Source organism: Triturus cristatus, chromosome 1_1 (assembly GCF_964204655.1).
Source record: "Triturus cristatus chromosome 1_1, aTriCri1.1, whole genome shotgun sequence".
Classification (NCBI taxonomy): Eukaryota; Metazoa; Chordata; class Amphibia; order Caudata; family Salamandridae; genus Triturus; species Triturus cristatus.
Genome location: NC_140579.1, coordinates 230,678,751 through 230,698,504, shown reverse-complemented (window position 1 = coordinate 230,698,504; position 19,754 = coordinate 230,678,751). Strand labels below are relative to the sequence as shown.

General features: G+C 41.9%; 1 protein-coding gene across 1 annotated transcript in view; it reads left to right on the top strand.

The window, feature by feature from the left end:
- CTSE (cathepsin E) overlaps positions 1-3,031 on the top strand; it is a 326,557-nt gene extending 323,526 nt beyond the window's left edge. Inside the window, 1 exon segment of the mRNA XM_085640901.1 lies at positions 2,870-3,031. Within this exon segment, the coding sequence (XP_085497027.1) occupies positions 2,870-3,031 (162 nt within the window).
- The last annotated feature ends 16,723 nt before the right edge of the window (positions 3,032-19,754 follow it).

Here is a 19,754-nt window from a genome sequence, read left to right as displayed (position 1 = left end):
GCAAGTTCAATCTGCAATCTCAACCGTCAATTCTGTGTGCACCATATCAAATTCAGAATATCGCGGCACGGGCGGCCTTAGGCATGTGCAAGCTGTGCACCTGCACAGGGCCACCAAACCCCAGGGGCCACCACGAGGAATCGGATACAATACATATTCGTGGCGGCCCCTGGCAGGGATTTGGCGCATGAACGACTGAGGCGTGCTAAATCTAATGTGATGCACGCTGAATGGTTGTTCTTATACTCTTTTCCTTTCTAACCCAGTCTCGTCTTTGTGTGGGGTCGGCCTTGTTTCGGGCTCTTCTGGTAGGTCTTGTGCTTGTTTAGAACTTTTTTTCCAGGAGAATCGAGCTTGTTTTAATAGTCCAGATCTGGCACCTCCGGAGGCTCGCATGCGCGCGCATGCGCAGTGCCCGCGAGTCCTGCAGCGAAGGGGTTACAGAAGCACCATGCATCACTGGCGGCAGGAGGGGTGACAGCACCCGTGCCCGGCGTGCAGCGAGCAGCACCGAGACCGGCCGAGGCCATGCACCGGCGCACCTAGAGACCCTGGGCAAGAAAGGCCGCCTTGCAGAATATAGCATGCCAGTGTGCAACCTTTGGTGCCAGCTGCGAGGTGAGCAGCCCGAGGGTCAGGGCATGGGGAGGGGGAGTGAGGAGGTCAGCGTGTGCCACTGAAGAGTGAACCCGAGAGAAGGTGAGCCATTGGACGAGGGTGTGGGGAGCCCTGGGGAGGAGGGCAGATCAGGCATAGGAATGTATCCCAGCCCGTGGGGGTGAGGAGCCGGGGGCATGGGGAAGGTTGGGTGAGGATGTTATTGTAGATGGTGTGTGCTTTGGGTCTGGGTGGAGGTAAGCCATGTGAGGTGGCAAGCTGGAGGTATTCTGGTGGTCATGGGAAGGGAGGGCATGATGAATCGTGAGAGAGAGCCTCTCTCTCACGATTCATCTCTGAGAGGGCACGGGTCGGAGAGGTGGTCACCGTGCGCCAGGGGTAGGGAGTGGTACAGATCGGCGCTGTATGTTGAGGGAAATGTGAGTCAGGAGTGCAGGGGCGGTGTTTACTTGTGGCTGAGGGGAGGCATGGTGACTTTTGGAGGTGTAACTTGGGAGGCACGGTCGTATTGGGGGGAAGAGGAGAGCAGGGTACGAAGTGTTAGACGTAATGTTAAGGATTCATTAAAATGATTACAATTACTTATCAACAATCATGAAAACAGAGTATGAAGCTGATACTTGTGATCTAATGAGTGGATCTGCCTGCACAAATCTTTTAAAACATCGAGTGTTCGAATGTACTTGGCATTTGGTTATGTCTGTTTATATGGTGTTGAGGCAGACATGAAATGCAAGCACCTATGGATGGACGCCTGGAATAGGATGGCAGTGCCTACCCATGTTAACTCAATCTAATGCCCTTTTGCAGAGACCTTGGTAGGAGACTGGCTTCTTGATCATTTCTTTAATTACATTCCAGTGCTTGTCATGTGACTAGCAGAGAAAACTAGTTTAACTAGTCCTCAGTTTGCAATTGGTGAAGCAGCCTTCTCTGTCTATACTAGGGGCATAGTTACCATTGGTTCAGCAAGTACAGTGGTACTGAGACCCAAAACCCTCAGGGGCCCATTGAACCCTGATAATTGCTATATTTTACTTCCTGAGCAGCAGCCAAATGGGCCATTTTCCTTGCTTATGCCACGGCCCATGGGGTCGTTGATACGCTGTGCTAGTGATTCGCACGTCTGCTTGAAAGTTGTCTCCTGACTGGATGTTCCTTGCACATTAATTTTGCTTCAGTGAACCTCTAGTGCCTTTTCATAGCCTTAGGACTCACTGTAATTAATCCTTGTTTAATAGGTGCTCTGTAAAGCGAGCAGAACTGGTTGCTGGAATATGGCACTATACAAGAAACCTTAATTAAATATATTGTATTTTGTCTTTTGACAAAGTGGTAAAGTGGACGAGTCTTTGGTTACCTGTAGGCTGTCTTCAGGATCAGTTAGTGACGTACTGAGACAGGTCTCTGTGTGCCATGATTTCAAGGTAGCTTACTCTCTTCCTGCTAAGGTCACTTCCCAAATAGATCATGAACTATTCTCCAGGCTCTACTGTTCTCAGTGGACTGAGAAAACAGACCTTGTATGCCAAGTCACATGATCTACCCTATAGTTTTATAACACTCTTCAAATAAACCTTCCATATGTGGCTAGTCCTCATAATGTGTCATACATGTAGTGGGAAGGGTAATTACTATCAATCAAGACCTACCAGAAGAGCCCGAAACAAGGCCGACCCCACACAAAGACGAGACTGGGTTAGAAAGGAAAAGAGTATAAGAACAACCATTCAGCGTGCATCACATTAGATTTAGCACGCCTCAGTCGTTCATGCGCCAAATCCCTGCCAGGGGCCGCCACGAATATGTACTGTATCCGATTCCTCGTGGTGGCCCCTGGGGTTTGGTGGCCCTGTGCAGGTGCACAGCTTGCACATGCCTAAGGCCGCCCCTGGTTGCAGTATATTAGGGGCCTTTAGCCATTTATCGCATAGTGTGAACTTTATTGAAACCTGCTGATTACTGGTTAGATAAACAACGCACACTTGTAAGTGTGATCCCTGTGTAAACAGATAGTAATTTACCAGGGCACTTGTAATCTGACCGGAAACCAGAAGCATTTATTTGTAAATATAATTAAACCTATTTCATAATGAGTTCATGAATGTGGTTTTCACAATTTAATTGCCACATAATTGTTTTCAAAACAAAAATGTAAAGGTTGTATTTATTGGTTAACCATATATATATTACTATTCATGCATTTTTTATTTCCACATTTCTCTCTGCGTTTCTAATTTTCTCTCCCCAGGATGACCCGGAAGGGACCTACTGCTCCAATGGATTTCAAGACCTCGACATCCCGCCCCCCACTGGCCCACTATGGATCCTAGGAGATGTTTTTATTGAGCAATTTTACTCTGCCTTCGACCGAGGTAACGACAGAGTGGGACTGGCACCAGTTGTACCATAAAGAGAAGACCCAAAGCAGAAATAAAAAAAACAACACATCTTTCCTGCTGTAAACTGTGATTTGGTGGGGAAAACACCTGCCAACTAAAAGTAGTGATGGGTACTGAGGAACAGATATAACTCCAAATGACAAGGGGTCAGTGCTTTAAATGGGTAAAAAATAGTGCAGGTACTCATTCAAATGGGGTGAGTGGGCGGGGCTAAGGGCGGGACTAAGAGCAAGACATGCTGATACTTACTTGACTTCAGTACTAGTTGCAGCACATACCAAAACACATGAGAAACGTGTTTCTATAAACAAAACAGGTTAACTCCTAACACGAAACGAAAGCCAAACGCGATGATGTTTTAACATTTCCTTGTTTTATAATATTTGAAGTTTCCATACTGTTATTTGCTGTTGCTTGGCACAATACTATATATTCTTGAGTGCGCGCGCGCACACACACACACACACACACACACACACACACACACACAAAGAAACAAGCAGACGTGCACACACAAAGTATTCCTCACATTTCCTTTAATATACCTCCCAAGAGTGTCTCGAATCTCCCCCCCTTTCTCTCACTTTTTTACTCACCCAAAAACCGTCCAGGGGCAAACAGACAAATATAAGCAAACACTCACCAAAAGAATCAGGAAAGATTAAAGCCATTTTAACCTTGTTACCTTCTTTGGCTTTCTTAATTGCGCTGTCACCTGCCTGCCTCGAACCTGTGCTTGCAACACAGCATGATGGTGAACACCAGACGTTATGCAATGACTAGTTCAGCGGGGGCTCACCTCACCAGTCACTGTTACAGGAGTGCCTGGGCTGTCAGACAGGTCACCAGCACTAGCAGCCAATGCGCCTACCGTTTAGGAGTACCGGTACTCTCCTTGGCACTGCAGCAGAGAAGTGCCGGTACTCAGAGTGATAAAAACAAGAAGTGCCGGTACTCAGTATCTGTGAGTACCGGCCCATTTAAAGCACTGCAAGGGGTGCATACTCAAATCCCTTCAGGTTTTGTAGGGGGAATTCTGGCAGGTTACTCTAGTAAGTCTCAGTCTATGTATTTTAGGGTTTTTTTGTTTTTGGGGGGGAAGGGGGTACTGTTTTGAACGGAACCCTGAAAGTGCGTTTAGACAGAGAAACAAAATGGAAAGGAACAGTTACATTGAATCAAATACATAAACAAAAACAATTTGGAGGTGGAAAAACTAGCCAACCAATAAGACTGGGATTTACCAGTGGATTCTCTCTTTGGAATATGTGCCACAAGGGATAAAGGAAGTGCAACAGTGCAGAGGAACCTGTGATTGTGCTGCAATGGCCGCTCCTGTGCTTTTGACCAGGTGGGATGGTAGGATTTCAGATGCGAATACAGTTGAACTAGCCAAATGCCTAGTCACTGAAATATTTCTGTAAAAATAAAACCATAAAGAGGGACATGCTACTTCAAAAATGTCAGACCGGATAACAAATCTTCCAACAAGTGGTTTGATACAAATCTTTCTAACATAAACAGATAAAGCTGGAAACTGGAATGATGCTGGAGAAAAACTAAGCACCCTGCAGACAGAGAAATTTGCAAAGTGCACATAAGAAATTATCACAAGGCTATCCATAAAGCAAAGAGGCAAACCGAATCAACCAAACTGCGAACTAAACAAAAGAACTGTTTAAAATCTATCAAGAATTATTTGGCCCGGAAGCAGTTAAAAAGCACTCTAATGAATCCAACCAACTTCGTGACGACCTGCTGAACTCCGAGATTAAAACTGTTAAGAATCGATCCAACATCCCGGAGAATCAGGAATGCTCCCCTTTCCTTTCCACTAACTTTTCAAACTCTCAATCACATTTCTCAACAGTGAGCCTCAATGAAGTTCTCAAAGCAGCAAGCAAATGAAAGGCCCGTGCTCCCAGCTGAACCATGTTCAGGCGCAACTATCAAAGAACATCTGACCACACCTGACCCCCACACCATGCAAATCCTAAATGTGTTTCTCCAACACTGAAATGCACCCATCAAGCTAAAGCAAGTCGTAGTGACACCTCTACTGCTGAAACACACTGCAGCCCACTCAGAGCTATCACACTACAGACCCATCTTGAACCCCTCCTTCATCAGCAAAATCCTCGAAAGCAAGGTCACAAGGCACCTTCAAGATTTAATCAAATCCAACAACCCGTTATAGGACAGGCAAACTTGGATGAGCACTGAGACTGCTATCTCAGACATCAGAGCAGAGCTACAGTGCTCCATTGATACTGGTCAGTACGAAATTCTGGGCCACGATAAATAGAACATCACTTCAGTGGTGTAAATTGTAATTCTCATATTAATGGCAACAAGACAAAATTAATGTACTTTTTGACCATGAAACCCATTAGCTGCAGGGGTCCCCCCAAGATTTTGCTACTCCCTTTTTACTGTTTAACATTTACATGAGAGCCCGTACACAGATCATCTCCCTCTACCAACGTCACTTTTAGATTTTTATTTTTGTTTTATTTTATTTTGAAGGTTTTATATAGCGCGAATAAGACCCTTGCGGGTATCAGAGCGCTTTATAGGGTAAATATAGGAAACAAACAGGTATAGAGTAAATAATGTATTGTTCTGTACAATAAAGAGTCGTATAAACACTTATAAACATAGCTCATGTAAATTTAGGTATGAGGAACGATTTTACTTCTTTTTTTAAAAATGCCGTAGAGGAATTCAGTCTAGTTTCTGGGGCAGGGCATTCCAGATCCTGGGTGCCATCCCCGAGAAGGCTCGGTTGTACGTTTTCTTCTTGCTGAATCTTTGTGGTTTCAGTAAGAGGTTACTAGCACTTCTGGAGAATCTGTTGCCACAATAAGGCACCAATTTCTGTGCTGCAGATCAGAGCATATAAATTCTCCCTACTTCCACAGATAGAGTAATTTCACAGATACACGCACATACACTCATCATTCACTAGGGCCCATCACACCAACATACACTCTATTACTCTATCCGCACTAAACCTGAGAGGAGACTCCTAGATCACTCTGCATCTACACTTAGGCCAATGCGACCAAATTGATATTGCCCTGAGTCATGATTTAAACAATAATAATCACAATAAGGAATTCAATAACTGACAAAGAAATAACCACCCGACACTGTAATTCAAACATAAGGTAATTTTATCTAAAATTAGTTCAAGTGAAAGTCAATCAATAGCAAAATCGTTATTCTCATATTTACCTATTCTAGCTAAATGTCATAAATGGGTCAGGACAGGTCTCTCAGTAAAGTCTCTCGAGTCGCCGTCCTCACAGCATCGATCCTCACCAGCATGGGTTCAGAAAGAAGTAGCCTCAAAATCCCGAATGCAAAAAAAACACGGACCCTCTCTAGTCTAGTATATTTATAATAAAACTAACGAAAAAAACGTTACAATCATTATTCTGAATGTCCGTTGAGCCACCGAGCAGAGCGAGCAGGAAAGGATGTAGCATCGCTACATTTGAGAAACCTCCGCTCGGGAAAAATCACAAAAATAAAAAGACGGAAGAAGGAAACTCAATCTTGAAAATGTTGCATTAATAGAAGCTCTTCCTCAGAGTTATAACAAAATTATAATAGTTCATTGTGGCTTCATTCTCAACCAAGGACAACTCAGCGGATTGGCAGCACGCCTGGAATCGCTGTCATCACAGAAGCTTTTCAAATTGTGCAGAGGCTGCGATCTGGTGACTTTCAACCATGTTCAGCAAGGCCTTCCGGCACATCTCATTCACTCGAACATAGGCTGTAAAGCCATTTTCTTTTAGGCCAAAACGGACCATCTTAATTGAAAGAAACACAAACAACGTTACTACATCATCGCAATGATTAATCAGTGTTAATTCCCACTAATACCCTTATGTGTATGTAATTATCTAGCCATCTGCGACATATTTAAGCATTAGTACACGTTATTAAAAAGCATTAATATAAAACAAATAGCACTCCCGTTATTTATTTAACCGCACATATTATTAAGCAACATATATGCATTCCCACGTGTAGTTTCTCTTATTAGTATGTCGATTAGTCAAAATCTATCACGGAAAACGATAATTAGTGATTACAGATTATTGATTTTAGCTATGACACATAGACAAAACTGGAGCTCAAAACCCAATAAATTTTCAACAGAAAACCCTGCTCCATCAATCCCCCTTTGGTGATATTATCACCAAATAAATCAAAACCCAAAAAAATTTTTTTTTCCCAATTTAGGAGAAATCGAAATGTCTCTTTCTTTCTTCCCAACTTACACACCAGATTCCCTTTCATCATCCCTTTTTGTCTCCAAGTAAACACTCTCTCTCAATTCTTCTAATTCTATTTCTTGTGGGTCTCTTTCTGACCTCTTTTGTCTCTTTTCAATTTTTTCTCTAATTCTTTTCTTTTTCCCTCCCCTGTTTTTACAACACAAACACACCAATTTTAATATTAACAAAACAATAATCACACATGTCAAAGGAAACAACACCTTACCTATAATTGTACTACCTAGTTTAGCAATAAAACTCTTAACAGCTATCATCTTATTAGCTAATTTAGTCCAAATACTCCCAGCTTCCAGTGGTACTAATTCCTCATGCAAATCAGTAATATTTTTGATATAGACCTTCAGGTCTCTACTTTCGTCAGGAATGTAAGTGCAACAATGTTGAACTTTCAGCATTCCACAGACTCCACCCTCCTTGGCCAATAGAATATCAAGGGCAAGTCGATTTTGCATAGACATGGCACGTAAGGCAACCATTTCCGTATTTACCAAAAGAAACCCTCCAGCGGTACTTGTCGATAAGCGATCTATCACTGTTGACAGTTTCCGAATTCCATATGCATTAAGCGAAATTCCCACTGCTGGAATTAAAGCTCCAAATATATCACCTACTATTTCTGACCAAGTCTCTCTCTTAAAACGTGTTAGTAAGTTAATATGTTCTACATCTTCTATCTTATCTATATGAAAAATCTTTGGGAAGACCAGACCAACATAACATGTGCCATACCAATGGTCAGGCAACCTGTAATAAGCCCTGTTCCCACAAATATAATACACTCCCGGGAAAACTGGATCTTCTCCTCCTCTGAATCCCCATCCTGTTGCAATAAAGTATGTATCATGGCACTCACTAGCCCCAACAAAATAATTATCATATTGGGATTTCCTCCTGGTAATGCATAGTTTACCCTTCTGTGGTGCATCTAAAGCCAAAGTTGGACTAGCCCCATTCCTCAACTCCTTTCCCATTTCAATGTCCCAAATTGTCTCACTCATTTTATATTTCCCTGCCTTCTCATGCATGCTAATTCTCCTTTCCTCTACCATGTTCAGGAAAGCTTTCTCTTCTTCTTTCAAACTGCAAGTTAAATTGTTCTTAAAAATGTAATCTAATGTTAATTTTTCTTTTTCTATAAAAATTTCACCAAAAATGTTAGCTTCTTTAGCTGGATTCAGCTTTTTGTTCATAGGCAACTGCCCAAAAATATTATCTTTGTTAGACATCTCATAATCTATTTTCCCTAACAAATAAAAAACACTACTTAACACACTACATGAAATTCCATACGTAGCTGGTAAATGGTGATAAGTAACACCTTCTGAAACAGATGCAGGTAATTGCATACATACGTAGCAATCCCTAACTTCCATTGTCTTTATGTATTCATACAACAACTTTGAAAAAACATTGCTAGAAAAATCATTAATTGACCTATCTTTATGTATGTTAATGTTACTAATTCTAGTTGAAACTATTTTCCATGAATTTTCCCCTACATTAGTCATATTCTCAGTATGTATTCCAAAAGTATCTATTGTAACCCTAAAGGTAACTAATAAAGCAAGTACACACCATAATAGCACTAATAAACTAGTACAGCAGCAGCACATTCTACACCATCTTTTCAAAAAGGCACATCTACTTTGATTATTCTCTGTGTTAGCCATTTTACTACTTTGGCAGTGTCTTTTGACTTAGCCTCTTCTACTCCACTACTGAGTTTAGAACTCTAAATTATCTCAAAACAGCTAATTTCAAAGTTTCTTCTTTCACTTTCTCCAAGTGACTCCTTCAGTTTACTCAATTTGGATTTTCATCACTTTTCACTCCTTCTTCAGCAGCATCGAATTGTATCAGATCTTCAACAACATCCTGTGCATCCAACTCTTCTCCAATGTCAGTCAGGATAACTTTTAAGATTCTAACAGATTTTTCCTCTCCCTCAACCACTTTTCTCAAGATCCCCTCCGGATTATCCTGATTCACTGCTTCTTCTTCTTCTCCTTCAGACAGTGCCACATAAGACCATTCCGGTGATCTGTACTTTTGGTTGGGTTGTCTAATTCTTTTGATTCTTCCTTGTTCCTTCGATTCTTCTTGTTTTCCACCTTTTGTTTTGTTTTGACTCGACACTTCGTTCACCTGTTCAGCTTTTGACGAATCCACTCGTGTCAATCTGTACCTCAGCCTCTTTATCTTGTTAGGCCAAATATCTCCTCGTACAACCTTTTTCGGTCTCACTTCTTTATTGTTTCTTTCTCCAATCCAAGTCCTTTTCCTCAGAACTCGACCCTCATGTTTCTCATTCTCACTTTCGTCCGATTCTGTTTCATCTGCCTTTTGTCCCTCAGCAATTCTTTTATTCTCCACAGACTTCTTTTTCACCACTCGAGATTTCCCTATTCCTGTCCCTCCTCGGGTCTCCGACACGCAATCTTCTTGCTGTCTACTTGTCCCTTCACCTAGCTCATCAGAAATATTCCCTACACCTCCTCGGGGGTCTTCCGCAATCTGTCCCTCTCTATCTTCTTCTGACCCTGCTTCTTCAGGTGTAATCTCAAGTGGAATTTCAACTTCCTCATCTGATTCAGGTGTATTCCCTGTGGAATTTATTTTTCCTCTCCTTTCTTCTCCACTGCTCGTTGGAACTTCAGGCACTCTTTCAGAATCTGATCTCTCCTCTGAAACTCTCAATGTTTGCCTTGAAACCTCTTTTGGAAGGAAAGAATCACCTGACTCTCTGTCTCGTTCAGCTCTTTCAGGATTCTTTTCCCTTCTCACTGGCTCAGTTTCTTCATCATCACTCGAGTCTGATTCTTCAAAATACTCTTTACCAGTCCCTTCTCTTGGATTTGGAACTCTCAGAGTATGACTTGCATGCACCCAGTTCTTCACACCGGCACACTTTACAGCAGTTGTCGTGGTCAGAATGACTTGTCTTGGTCTTCCCCACCTTGGAACCAAGCAATTTCTTCTCCTGTGCACCTTTATCCTCACCCAATCCCCTGGACTCAGATCATGGGCTTGCTTCTTTTCAAGTGTAGTAGCGTCTTCTCCAACCTGGTGAAACACAGAATGAACTGCGTCAGCCAGGCCTTTACAGTAATCCAAAATCATGTCATCAGTTATTGTCATCAACTTGTTGACAGGCACAAATGCATGTCGCATTGCACGTCCCATTAGAATTTCATGCGGACTCAAACCAGTAGTTCTATCTGGAGTAGACCTAATGGTCATCAACACTAGAGGCAAGACATCTGGCCATTTCATTCCAGTAGCTAAACACATCTTACCAATTCTGTTCTTGATTGTGCCATTTATCTGTTCAACAACTCCAGAAGCCTCTGGTCTGTATGCACAATGTAACTTCTGCTGTATGCTTAGTGCTTCACAAATTAAACTCATGAGCTCATTATAGAAGTGTCCACCTCTATCAGACTCAATCGTTACTGGAAACCCATACCTAGGAATCAGTTCTCTTAACAGTAACTTTGCCACTGTTATTCCATCATTTCTCCTAGTTGGATAAGCCTCCACCCATCTCGAAAACAAACAGACTACCACTAGAACATACCTCAATCTGTTCACTTGGGGCATTTCAATGAAATCTATTTGCATTCTGGTAAAAGGACCTCCTTCTCTGCCTATTGTTCCTAGACTCACCACTGTCTTCTTCCCAGTGTTGAATTGCTGACAAATCAAACATCTTTGACAAATACTTTCTGCAATCAACCTGAACTTTGCATTGTACCAGGTCTGTTTAAAAGACCTAATCATGGCATCCCTCCCCAGGTGTCCCTGGCCATGATACATTCTTGCCATTGTCGACAGCATGCTGTTTGGCATGACTGGTCTTCCATCTTTACAGACCCAAACATGATCTGATTCTCTTGGAGCACAACCTGCCTTAATCCAATCTTTCTTCTCTTCCTTTCCTGCCTCATCCTGCAACAGTTTCACTTCATCCCACGTTTCTAGGACATTAGTAAACATCACAGAACAAAGAGACATTTCCTTTTCTCGTTCCCGATTAATCGATTGGTTATTCTTAGCACAATACTGTGCTATGTCATTTGCATATCTGTTACCAAGGGTAACAAAATCATCTCCTTGTCCATGTGCAGCACATTTTACAACTGCTAGTTCTTTAGGCAGCTGTATCGCCTCAAGCAATTTCCCAATCACTTCAGCATTCTTTATTGGAGTTCCACTCGACGTCAAGAAACCTCTCTGTAGCCACAATTGGCCAAAATCATGCACAACTCCAAAACCATACTGACTATCAGTCATCACAGTCACTCTCAGATTCTTTCCAATCTTGCAAGCTCTCGTCAATGCCACCAATTCAGCAACTTGAGCAGATTTTACTCCTTTCAAAGAAGATGCTTCCATCACTTCTGAAACTTTACATACTGCATATGCTGCACTCAGCACACCATCGTCAGTCCTCAGACAGGATCCATCCACAAACAATACATGATCACTCACATGTAGAGGAAGATCTCTAATATCTGGTCTTGGTTTCGTACAGTAGTCAAGTACATCCAAACAATCATGATCAATTTCATCCTTCACACCCACATTTTCAGCATCAGGCAACAATGTCGCTGGATTCACATTCACACATCTTTCCAGAGTCACATTTGATGCTCCCAGAATGATTTTCTCATATTTAGTCAGCCGACTATGTGACATATATTGAGTTCTACTTCTTGTCAAAAGAATCGCCACATTATGAGGTATAAATACCCTTACAGGATATCCCATGATAATTCCCTCACTTTGTTCCAAACTTCTGCATGTAGCAGCTACTGATTTCAAGCAACCAGGTAAACCCACAGCTACAGGGTCAAGTGTCGATGAGAAGTACGCAATAGGCCTTCTCAGTTGTCCATGCTTTTGTATTAACACTGAAAGTGCACATCCATTTCTCTCACTGCAGTACAACTCAAACTCTTTCTCATAATCAGGCATTCCCAAAGCAGGGGCTTCACACATTCTGCTCTTTAAATCTTCAAATGCTGCCATTTGTTCTCCATCCAATTCCAATGGGTCTCTCACCTCACTTTTAGTCAGCTTAATCAATGGTCTTGCTATCAGGGAAAAGTTACTTATCCACTGACGACAATAACCCACCATCCCCAGGAACATCCTCACTTCTCTTTGGGTCCTCGGGGCTCTCATTCCTCTGATGATTCTGATTCTGTCATCAGTCACTTTTCTCAGACCTTTTTCAATATTGTGTCCAAGATAATGCACCTCTTTCTTGCAAAATTGTAATTTGGCTGGAGATACCTTTAACCCTCCATCTGCCAGATGATTCATTAAAGCTATGGTATCTACTTCACAAGCTTCACGTGTCTTCGATGCCACAAGTAGGTCATCGATGTATTGCACTAGCACTGAGCTCTCAGGCATGATTAAACTCTCCAATGACTTTTTCAATAACTGATTGAATATCGAAGGACTCTCTGTATACCCCTGTGGGATACGACACCATGCTAAAATACGCTGTCCAAACCTAAATGCAAAAATAGGCTGGCTGTCATGATGCAATGGAATTGAAAAGAAAGCAAGACACAAATCAATCACTGTGTACCACTCAGCATCATGTGGAATCTGATACAAAATCACTGACGGATTTGGCACAATAGGACAACATGCCACCACAATTTTGTTAACTTTTCTCAAATCCTGTACAATCCTGAATTTCCCATTAGGCTTCTTTAACCCCATTATCGGTGAGTTACACGGACTACTCAGTAGTTCTCTCAAAACTCCTTGCTGGATCATTTTCTCAATAATCGGAGTTATTCCTTCAATTATTTCTGGTGTCATTTTGTACTGAGGAATATTAGGATAAGTAATTCCCTCTTTCACTGAAATTTTCACTGGATCTACATTATTCATCAATCCCACATCTTCTCCAGTAAAATCCCAAACTGCTGTTTTCACTGTGTCTCTTAATTCTCTAGGTAAGTCATCTGGATTAAAGACGGCATATGTACCCACAATTTCACTCTCTCTATTATCTAGAGTCATTCTGTACAAGACATCCTCATCCGGTGTCTCAAAAGCTACTCCATCCGGAGTACAGAAAATTGTACAATTCATCTTGCACAATAAATCCCTACCTAACAAGTTCACTGGACTGGTGTCACAGACCACAAATCTGTGCATGTCTGAAAATTTCCCTATCTTTACCCTTACTGGTTCAGTAAGACGAGTCTTAATCTGTGTGTTTGCTACACCCACTACTTGGATTGCTTCGTCCGAGAGAGGAAGATTTCTCACATCTGCTGACCTGACAGTTGATCTCGTTGCACCTGTGTCTACTAAAAAAGTAACACTTTCTTCATTTATTTTCCCATCCACAAATGGTCCTGCCTGGTCTATTTCTAGAGTTGCACCAAGTATGCACTCTTCCTCCTCTCCTCGGCACCGTCAATCATCACCCTCAGACTCACTCCCTTCCTTCTTTAACCAGTACTGCTGTACCGGGTTCGAACGTCTCTGTTTGTTTACCTGCTCATCATTGTAGAATCCCGAATCCTGGCTGTACTTTTGGGACCCTCTATTCTGCGGCAAGTGCGGTTTTGGCTCTTGACTCTGCTGCTTAACACCCTTCTGCTGTTGCTGCTGATGATTACACCCCTCGTTCTGCACCTGTTGATTCAAAGGTTTATTCTCATTACTCAATAATGGTGGATTTGTACATTCGGATCTCCAATGTCCCAGTTGACCACAATTGTGACAAGGGAACTTCTTCTTTGCCTCCTCCAAGCTTCCCTTTCCTTTTCCTGCAAATCTGGGCCTATTTCCTGAATTATTTGCCTGTTCCACCAACTGTGCTTCTTGTCACTCTGCAACTTTTACCTGTGCCCACATTGCCTTCTCTTTCAGCTTCCTTTGTTTTGCTTCAATTTCATCACTGAAGTACTTAGCATGTCTCAGGATTTCATCAATTTTCTTACTCTGCCAATCAACTGTATGCTCTCGAATTCTTTCACTAATCTCAGGTCTCAGGCCATATACAAATCTGTATACAAAATGACTCAAATCTTTGTCACCCAGGTGTTCATCTCCACTGAACTGTTTAAAAGCTAGTATCAGCCTTTCATAGAAAGCATGAACTGATTCTTTTGCTTCCTGATGTGTTCGATCTATTTTAACCCAATCTGTCTCTTTTGGAGGTACCTTGTTTTTCAGAAACACAATAACCTGATCGTATTTCCTCATAACTTCTGGATCTGGAGCTCCTGTCTTTTGATCTCTTGGATATTCCTTATCAGGCCAACCTATGGTTATTTTACACTCAGCCCACAAGTCTGCCGGAACAATTATATCAAAAAGACTATTCAGGTCAACCCACAGCACTTTTGACAATTTCACAAACCTGTCTACCTGCCTATACCACTCAACGGGCTTTTCTCTCAGTCGAGGGAAATCATTTGTAAATGACAAAATATCCGGTCTAGTCCATGGAACATGTACATATCCTCCTCCAGGTATTTCTCTCATAGGATAAGCATCCACTGTTTTCTCCTTTTCCCTCACTGGAAATGCCGAATAAGTCTTGTCCACCGATTCTTGCCTTTCTTTGTACCACCTGTCCTTCCATCTTTCTACATCACCCCATTTCCGCAACAAGGAAATCATCTCCTTAATTTGCCCTGTTCTGCCTACATTATTCAAATTTTCTATGTCCTTTTCAGAAAAATCCACTCGATAAGGTTTCTGCAAAGCCTTCACTTTATCCATGTCTACTCCCAATTCACTCGCTATTCCTCTTAACCTATCATGTGTACTTTTAGCCCTCCAGGTGATACTCTTGCACATATATAACAATTCACCATCATGATGATCTCTCAGAATTTCCATAGAAACCGTTCCTGCAATAAGCTCTTCCAATTCTATGCGCAACCTGGCCACATCAATTGCTTGAGATTTTTTCTCTTTCTTTTGAAGAACTTTCAACCAATCATTCAAATCCTCAGCTGTTATTTCAGTAGACTTTTTCACTGTGCTCACTGGTTCTGCCATCCTCTGTGGTTCCAATATTGGCATTCCTTCACAACTGGTATTCAATCCTGAATTAAACTGTACATTTAACTCATCATCGCCTATAGTATGCCTCAACTGATTTTCTCTCATCCTTCTTCCTGACTCTTCCGAAGGACTAGCCAATCCATTCCCTATATATGGAACCGTTAAACCACTTTCACCCGTCCTCTGCTTATCAAACACAGGCATAACCGGACCTATGGTTACAGGTACCGTAACAGCTTCTAGATTCTTTGTCAGCTCTCTGATCTTTTCAGTCAGCTCAGAGGTTGTTCTGGCTAATTCTCTTGTTTTCTCATCACTAATTCGATCCTCTTTCTCTCGCTCTTTCTCTCTTTCCCTTTCCGCGAAAGAGCTACCACCTTTCAAATCAGGAGACACAACTTCTGTCTCAATAATGCGCAAAGTATTTCTTATTGGAGTAGCCACTGGCGTGTTCTCTTCTGGTTCTGGTCTATATGGAGGTGGTCTCTTGTAAATCATGTCATCTAGAACCTCATCCTCATAATCATTAGCTCCAAACCTTTTCACTTCTGCATCAGGTAACCTCCCTGCTTCTTTCCTGTCCTCCTTTTCTTCAACTGTCCTCATAGGATATAATCCCTCTGTCATACTCGCATCTCGCCATCTTCTCATTCGATCATGATGAGTTTCACGATCATATTTTCTCCCAAACATATACCTATACTGACTCCCACTTCTCTGTTTCTCTCGTTCATGTACCTCATCTTCCCATTCCACCAATGCCTCGAACTGTGTCGGCCTTGGTCTCGGCTCAAGACACAACATCTTCTCCCGTAAATTTCTCAACACAGCCAAATTAAATGAACCATGTTCCGGGAAAGCTAAAACACCATCTTCTTTTGTATACCTAACCCAGTTGTCCAACCATATACAAGTATGATACCCATATTTCGCAACCATGAAGGATGCAGGTGTTTTCGTCGGAGGTAGCAATTCACTTTCTCTTGTTTTAATGTCCTTATCCTTGTCAAACCATTTCTTTATTTTACCAAACAATAATTTCTTCTTTTTCCCCTCTTGGTAATACATTTCAGCGTTTACCAAAACTCCCTAGTCCCTTCCGTACAGTTACGAATCTTTTGTCCAATAACAGCGCGACTCACACCAACGCACCAATCCTGGAGCGTCTACGTCACTCTGTACTTCTTCCAATCCCTGCGCGGCTCACACTAACGCACCAATCCTAGCGCGAGCACTGTTCTGATTCACTATCCAATCAGAGCGCGGTCTTTCTGACGTCAGTAGTCGCTGCAGCCGCTTTGACTCCTGTCTCTTGTCACTCGACTACCCCTCCTTTACAAAACCGTTTCCGTTGGCCTTGTCTCACAATTCTACAAAATCTATTAGTTACAACATATAAACATCTCCATTGTCTGCTTCGCTAACCACAGAATAGTAAAGAAAATCTTTCTCACAAGAATTCTGCTTCCCTCTAGAACAGTGCTTACCTCTGCTCTACCACAGAATTAATACTCCCGCTGACACAGTAGCACATCCCTCTACTCTGCCCTTCTAACACACATCCAGTAACTGCTTCCTCCCGGACTGTTCCTAGGAGCTTTCACAATTAACTAAATGCTCATACATTCACGCACTTTCACACTAGAAAATGTAGCACATGCACACAGAATCCTGCCTTTCCCGAGAACAGCGAACAGTCTGTCCCGCTACAGAATTATAACACACGTTAACCAAGCAGCATTTACTTCTGCCCAGTCCTTCAAGCAAGCTCAGAGTATACCTATTACTTCTCCAGCGGTAAGCTTTAACGGCAAACCTTACGGATCCCTGGGACTTAAGACCAGAGTTTCACAGATAACCTTTGCTACCATACACACTCCTCCTTACACAGAAATATCTCTAGTAGTAACACACGACGATGTCACTAATTCCGAACCCAGACAATGTGACGCGCAACTTCAATTGTCACACATTTTTCCTGCATACGTACAGGTAATTCCAACAATCCCGTCTTTCCCGAGAGCAGCACACACTTCCCTCTGCCCTACTACGGAACCGTCACCTGCTCCCAAGTTCCTGAAGCACTACATAAAACTCAATATAACGACTTCAACATATAGTATTAGTACATATATCAACATCAATCAATAATCAATTAATCAAAAAGCCAATATACAAGCAATCTAATCAGATCAAGACAATAATCAAAACCATTACTCTGCTACCAGGAAATTGCTGCAGATCAGAGCATATAAATTCTCCCTACTTCCACAGATAGAGTAATTTCACAGATACACGCACATACACTCATCATTCACTAGGGCCCATCACACCAACATACACTCTATTACTCTATCCGCACTAAACCTGAGAGGAGACTCCTAGATCACTCTGCATCTACACTTAGGCCAATGCGACCAAATTGATATTGCCCTGAGTCATGATTTAAACAATAATAATCACAATAAGGAATTCAATAACTGACAAAGAAATAACCACCCGACACTGTAATTCAAACATAAGGTAATTTTATCTAAAATTAGTTCAAGTGAAAGTCAATCAATAGCAAAATCGTTATTCTCATATTTACCTATTCTAGCTAAATGTCATAAATGGGTCAGGACAGGTCTCTCAGTAAAGTCTCTCGAGTCCCCGTCCTCACAGCATCGATCCTCACCAGCATGGGTTCAGAAAGAAGTAGCCTCAAAATCCCGAATGCAAAAAAAACACGGACCCTCTCTAGTCTAGTATATTTATAATAAAACTAACGAAAAAAAACGTTACAATCATTATTCTGAATGTCCGTTGAGCCACCGAGCAGAGCGAGCAGGAAAGGATGTAGCATCGCTACATTTGAGAAACCTCCGCTCGGGAAAAATCACAAAAATAAAAAGACGGAAGAAGGAAACTCAATCTTGAAAATGTTGCATTAATAGAAGCTCTTCCTCAGAGTTATAACAAAATTATAATAGTTCATTGTGGCTTCATTCTCAACCAAGGACAACTCAGCGGATTGGCAGCACACCTGGAATCGCTGTCATCACAGAAGCTTTTCAAATTGTGCAGAGGCTGCGATCTGGTGACTTTCAACCATGCAAGGCCTTCCGGCACATCTCATTCACTCGAACATAGGCTGTAAATGGCAGCCATTTTCTTTTAGGCCAAAACGGACCATCTTAATTGAAAGAAACACAAACAACGTTACTACATCATCGCAATGATTAATCAGTGTTAATTCCCACTAATACCCTTATGTGTATGTAATTATCTAGCCATCTGCGACATATTTAAGCATTAGTACACGTTATTAAAAAGCATGAATATAAAACAAATAGCACTCCCGTTATTTATTTAACCGCACATATTATTAAGCAACATATATGCATTCCCACGTGTAGTTTCTCTTATTAGTATGTCGATTAGTCAAAATCTATCACGGAAAACGATAATTAGTGATTACAGATTATTGATTTTAGCTATGACACATAGACAAAACTGGAGCTCAAAACCCAATAAATTTTCAACAGAAAACCCTGCTCCATCATTTTGATGTATGGCTATATGGGTCATCCTTGCAATTTTTAGTTGAATTCTGGCTTCGAAAGGTAGCCAGTTAAGGGATCTGAGATCCGGTGAGAGTTACTTTTGGAGCCGTAATGAGTCTAGCTGCAGTGTTGATCGATGCTCTTAAAGGGGCCGTCAAGGATCTGGAAGACCGTAAAGAGGAAAACTTCCATATTCCACTTTTGAGATGACTAGTGCTTGTACTGCCAGTTTGAAGTCCTTTGTGGGCAGGAAGGGTTTAAGTTTTCTCAATGTGTTCATCTGAAAGTTTGCTCCTTTTGTTGTGGCGCTGATGTGTTTCTGCATATTTAGCTTTCTGTCCAGAGTTATTCCCAGCGATGTCAATGATCAGAGGTTGGCAGTTGAGTGCCGTTAGATGTTTCAGCCAGTCTTGAAATATGAATACTTGGGAGGGAGGAGCGATTAGGAGGAATTCTGTTTTGAGGGTGTTTAGTTTTAGATGGTTGTCGGCCAGCCAGGTCTGAGTTTTTTCTAGCGTTGAGTTGAGCGATTTGATGTCTTCTATTGAGAGGATCTTTAAATATAGTTGTGTATCATCTGCGTAGATATGATACTGTACATTTGAAGAGTTAAGAATTTTGGTGAGTGGTTCCATGAATAAGTTGAAAAGTGTAGGCGAGAGGGATGATCCCTGTGGGACTCCTAAAGTGACTGGGACGGGTTTGTACAAGGCTTGATTGACCTTGAATTGTTGCGATCTGTTTTGAAGGAATGAGGTGAACCAATTTAGCACAGATCCAGATAATCCCATTCTGTGTTTCAGTAGGTCTAGCAAGTTGTCGTG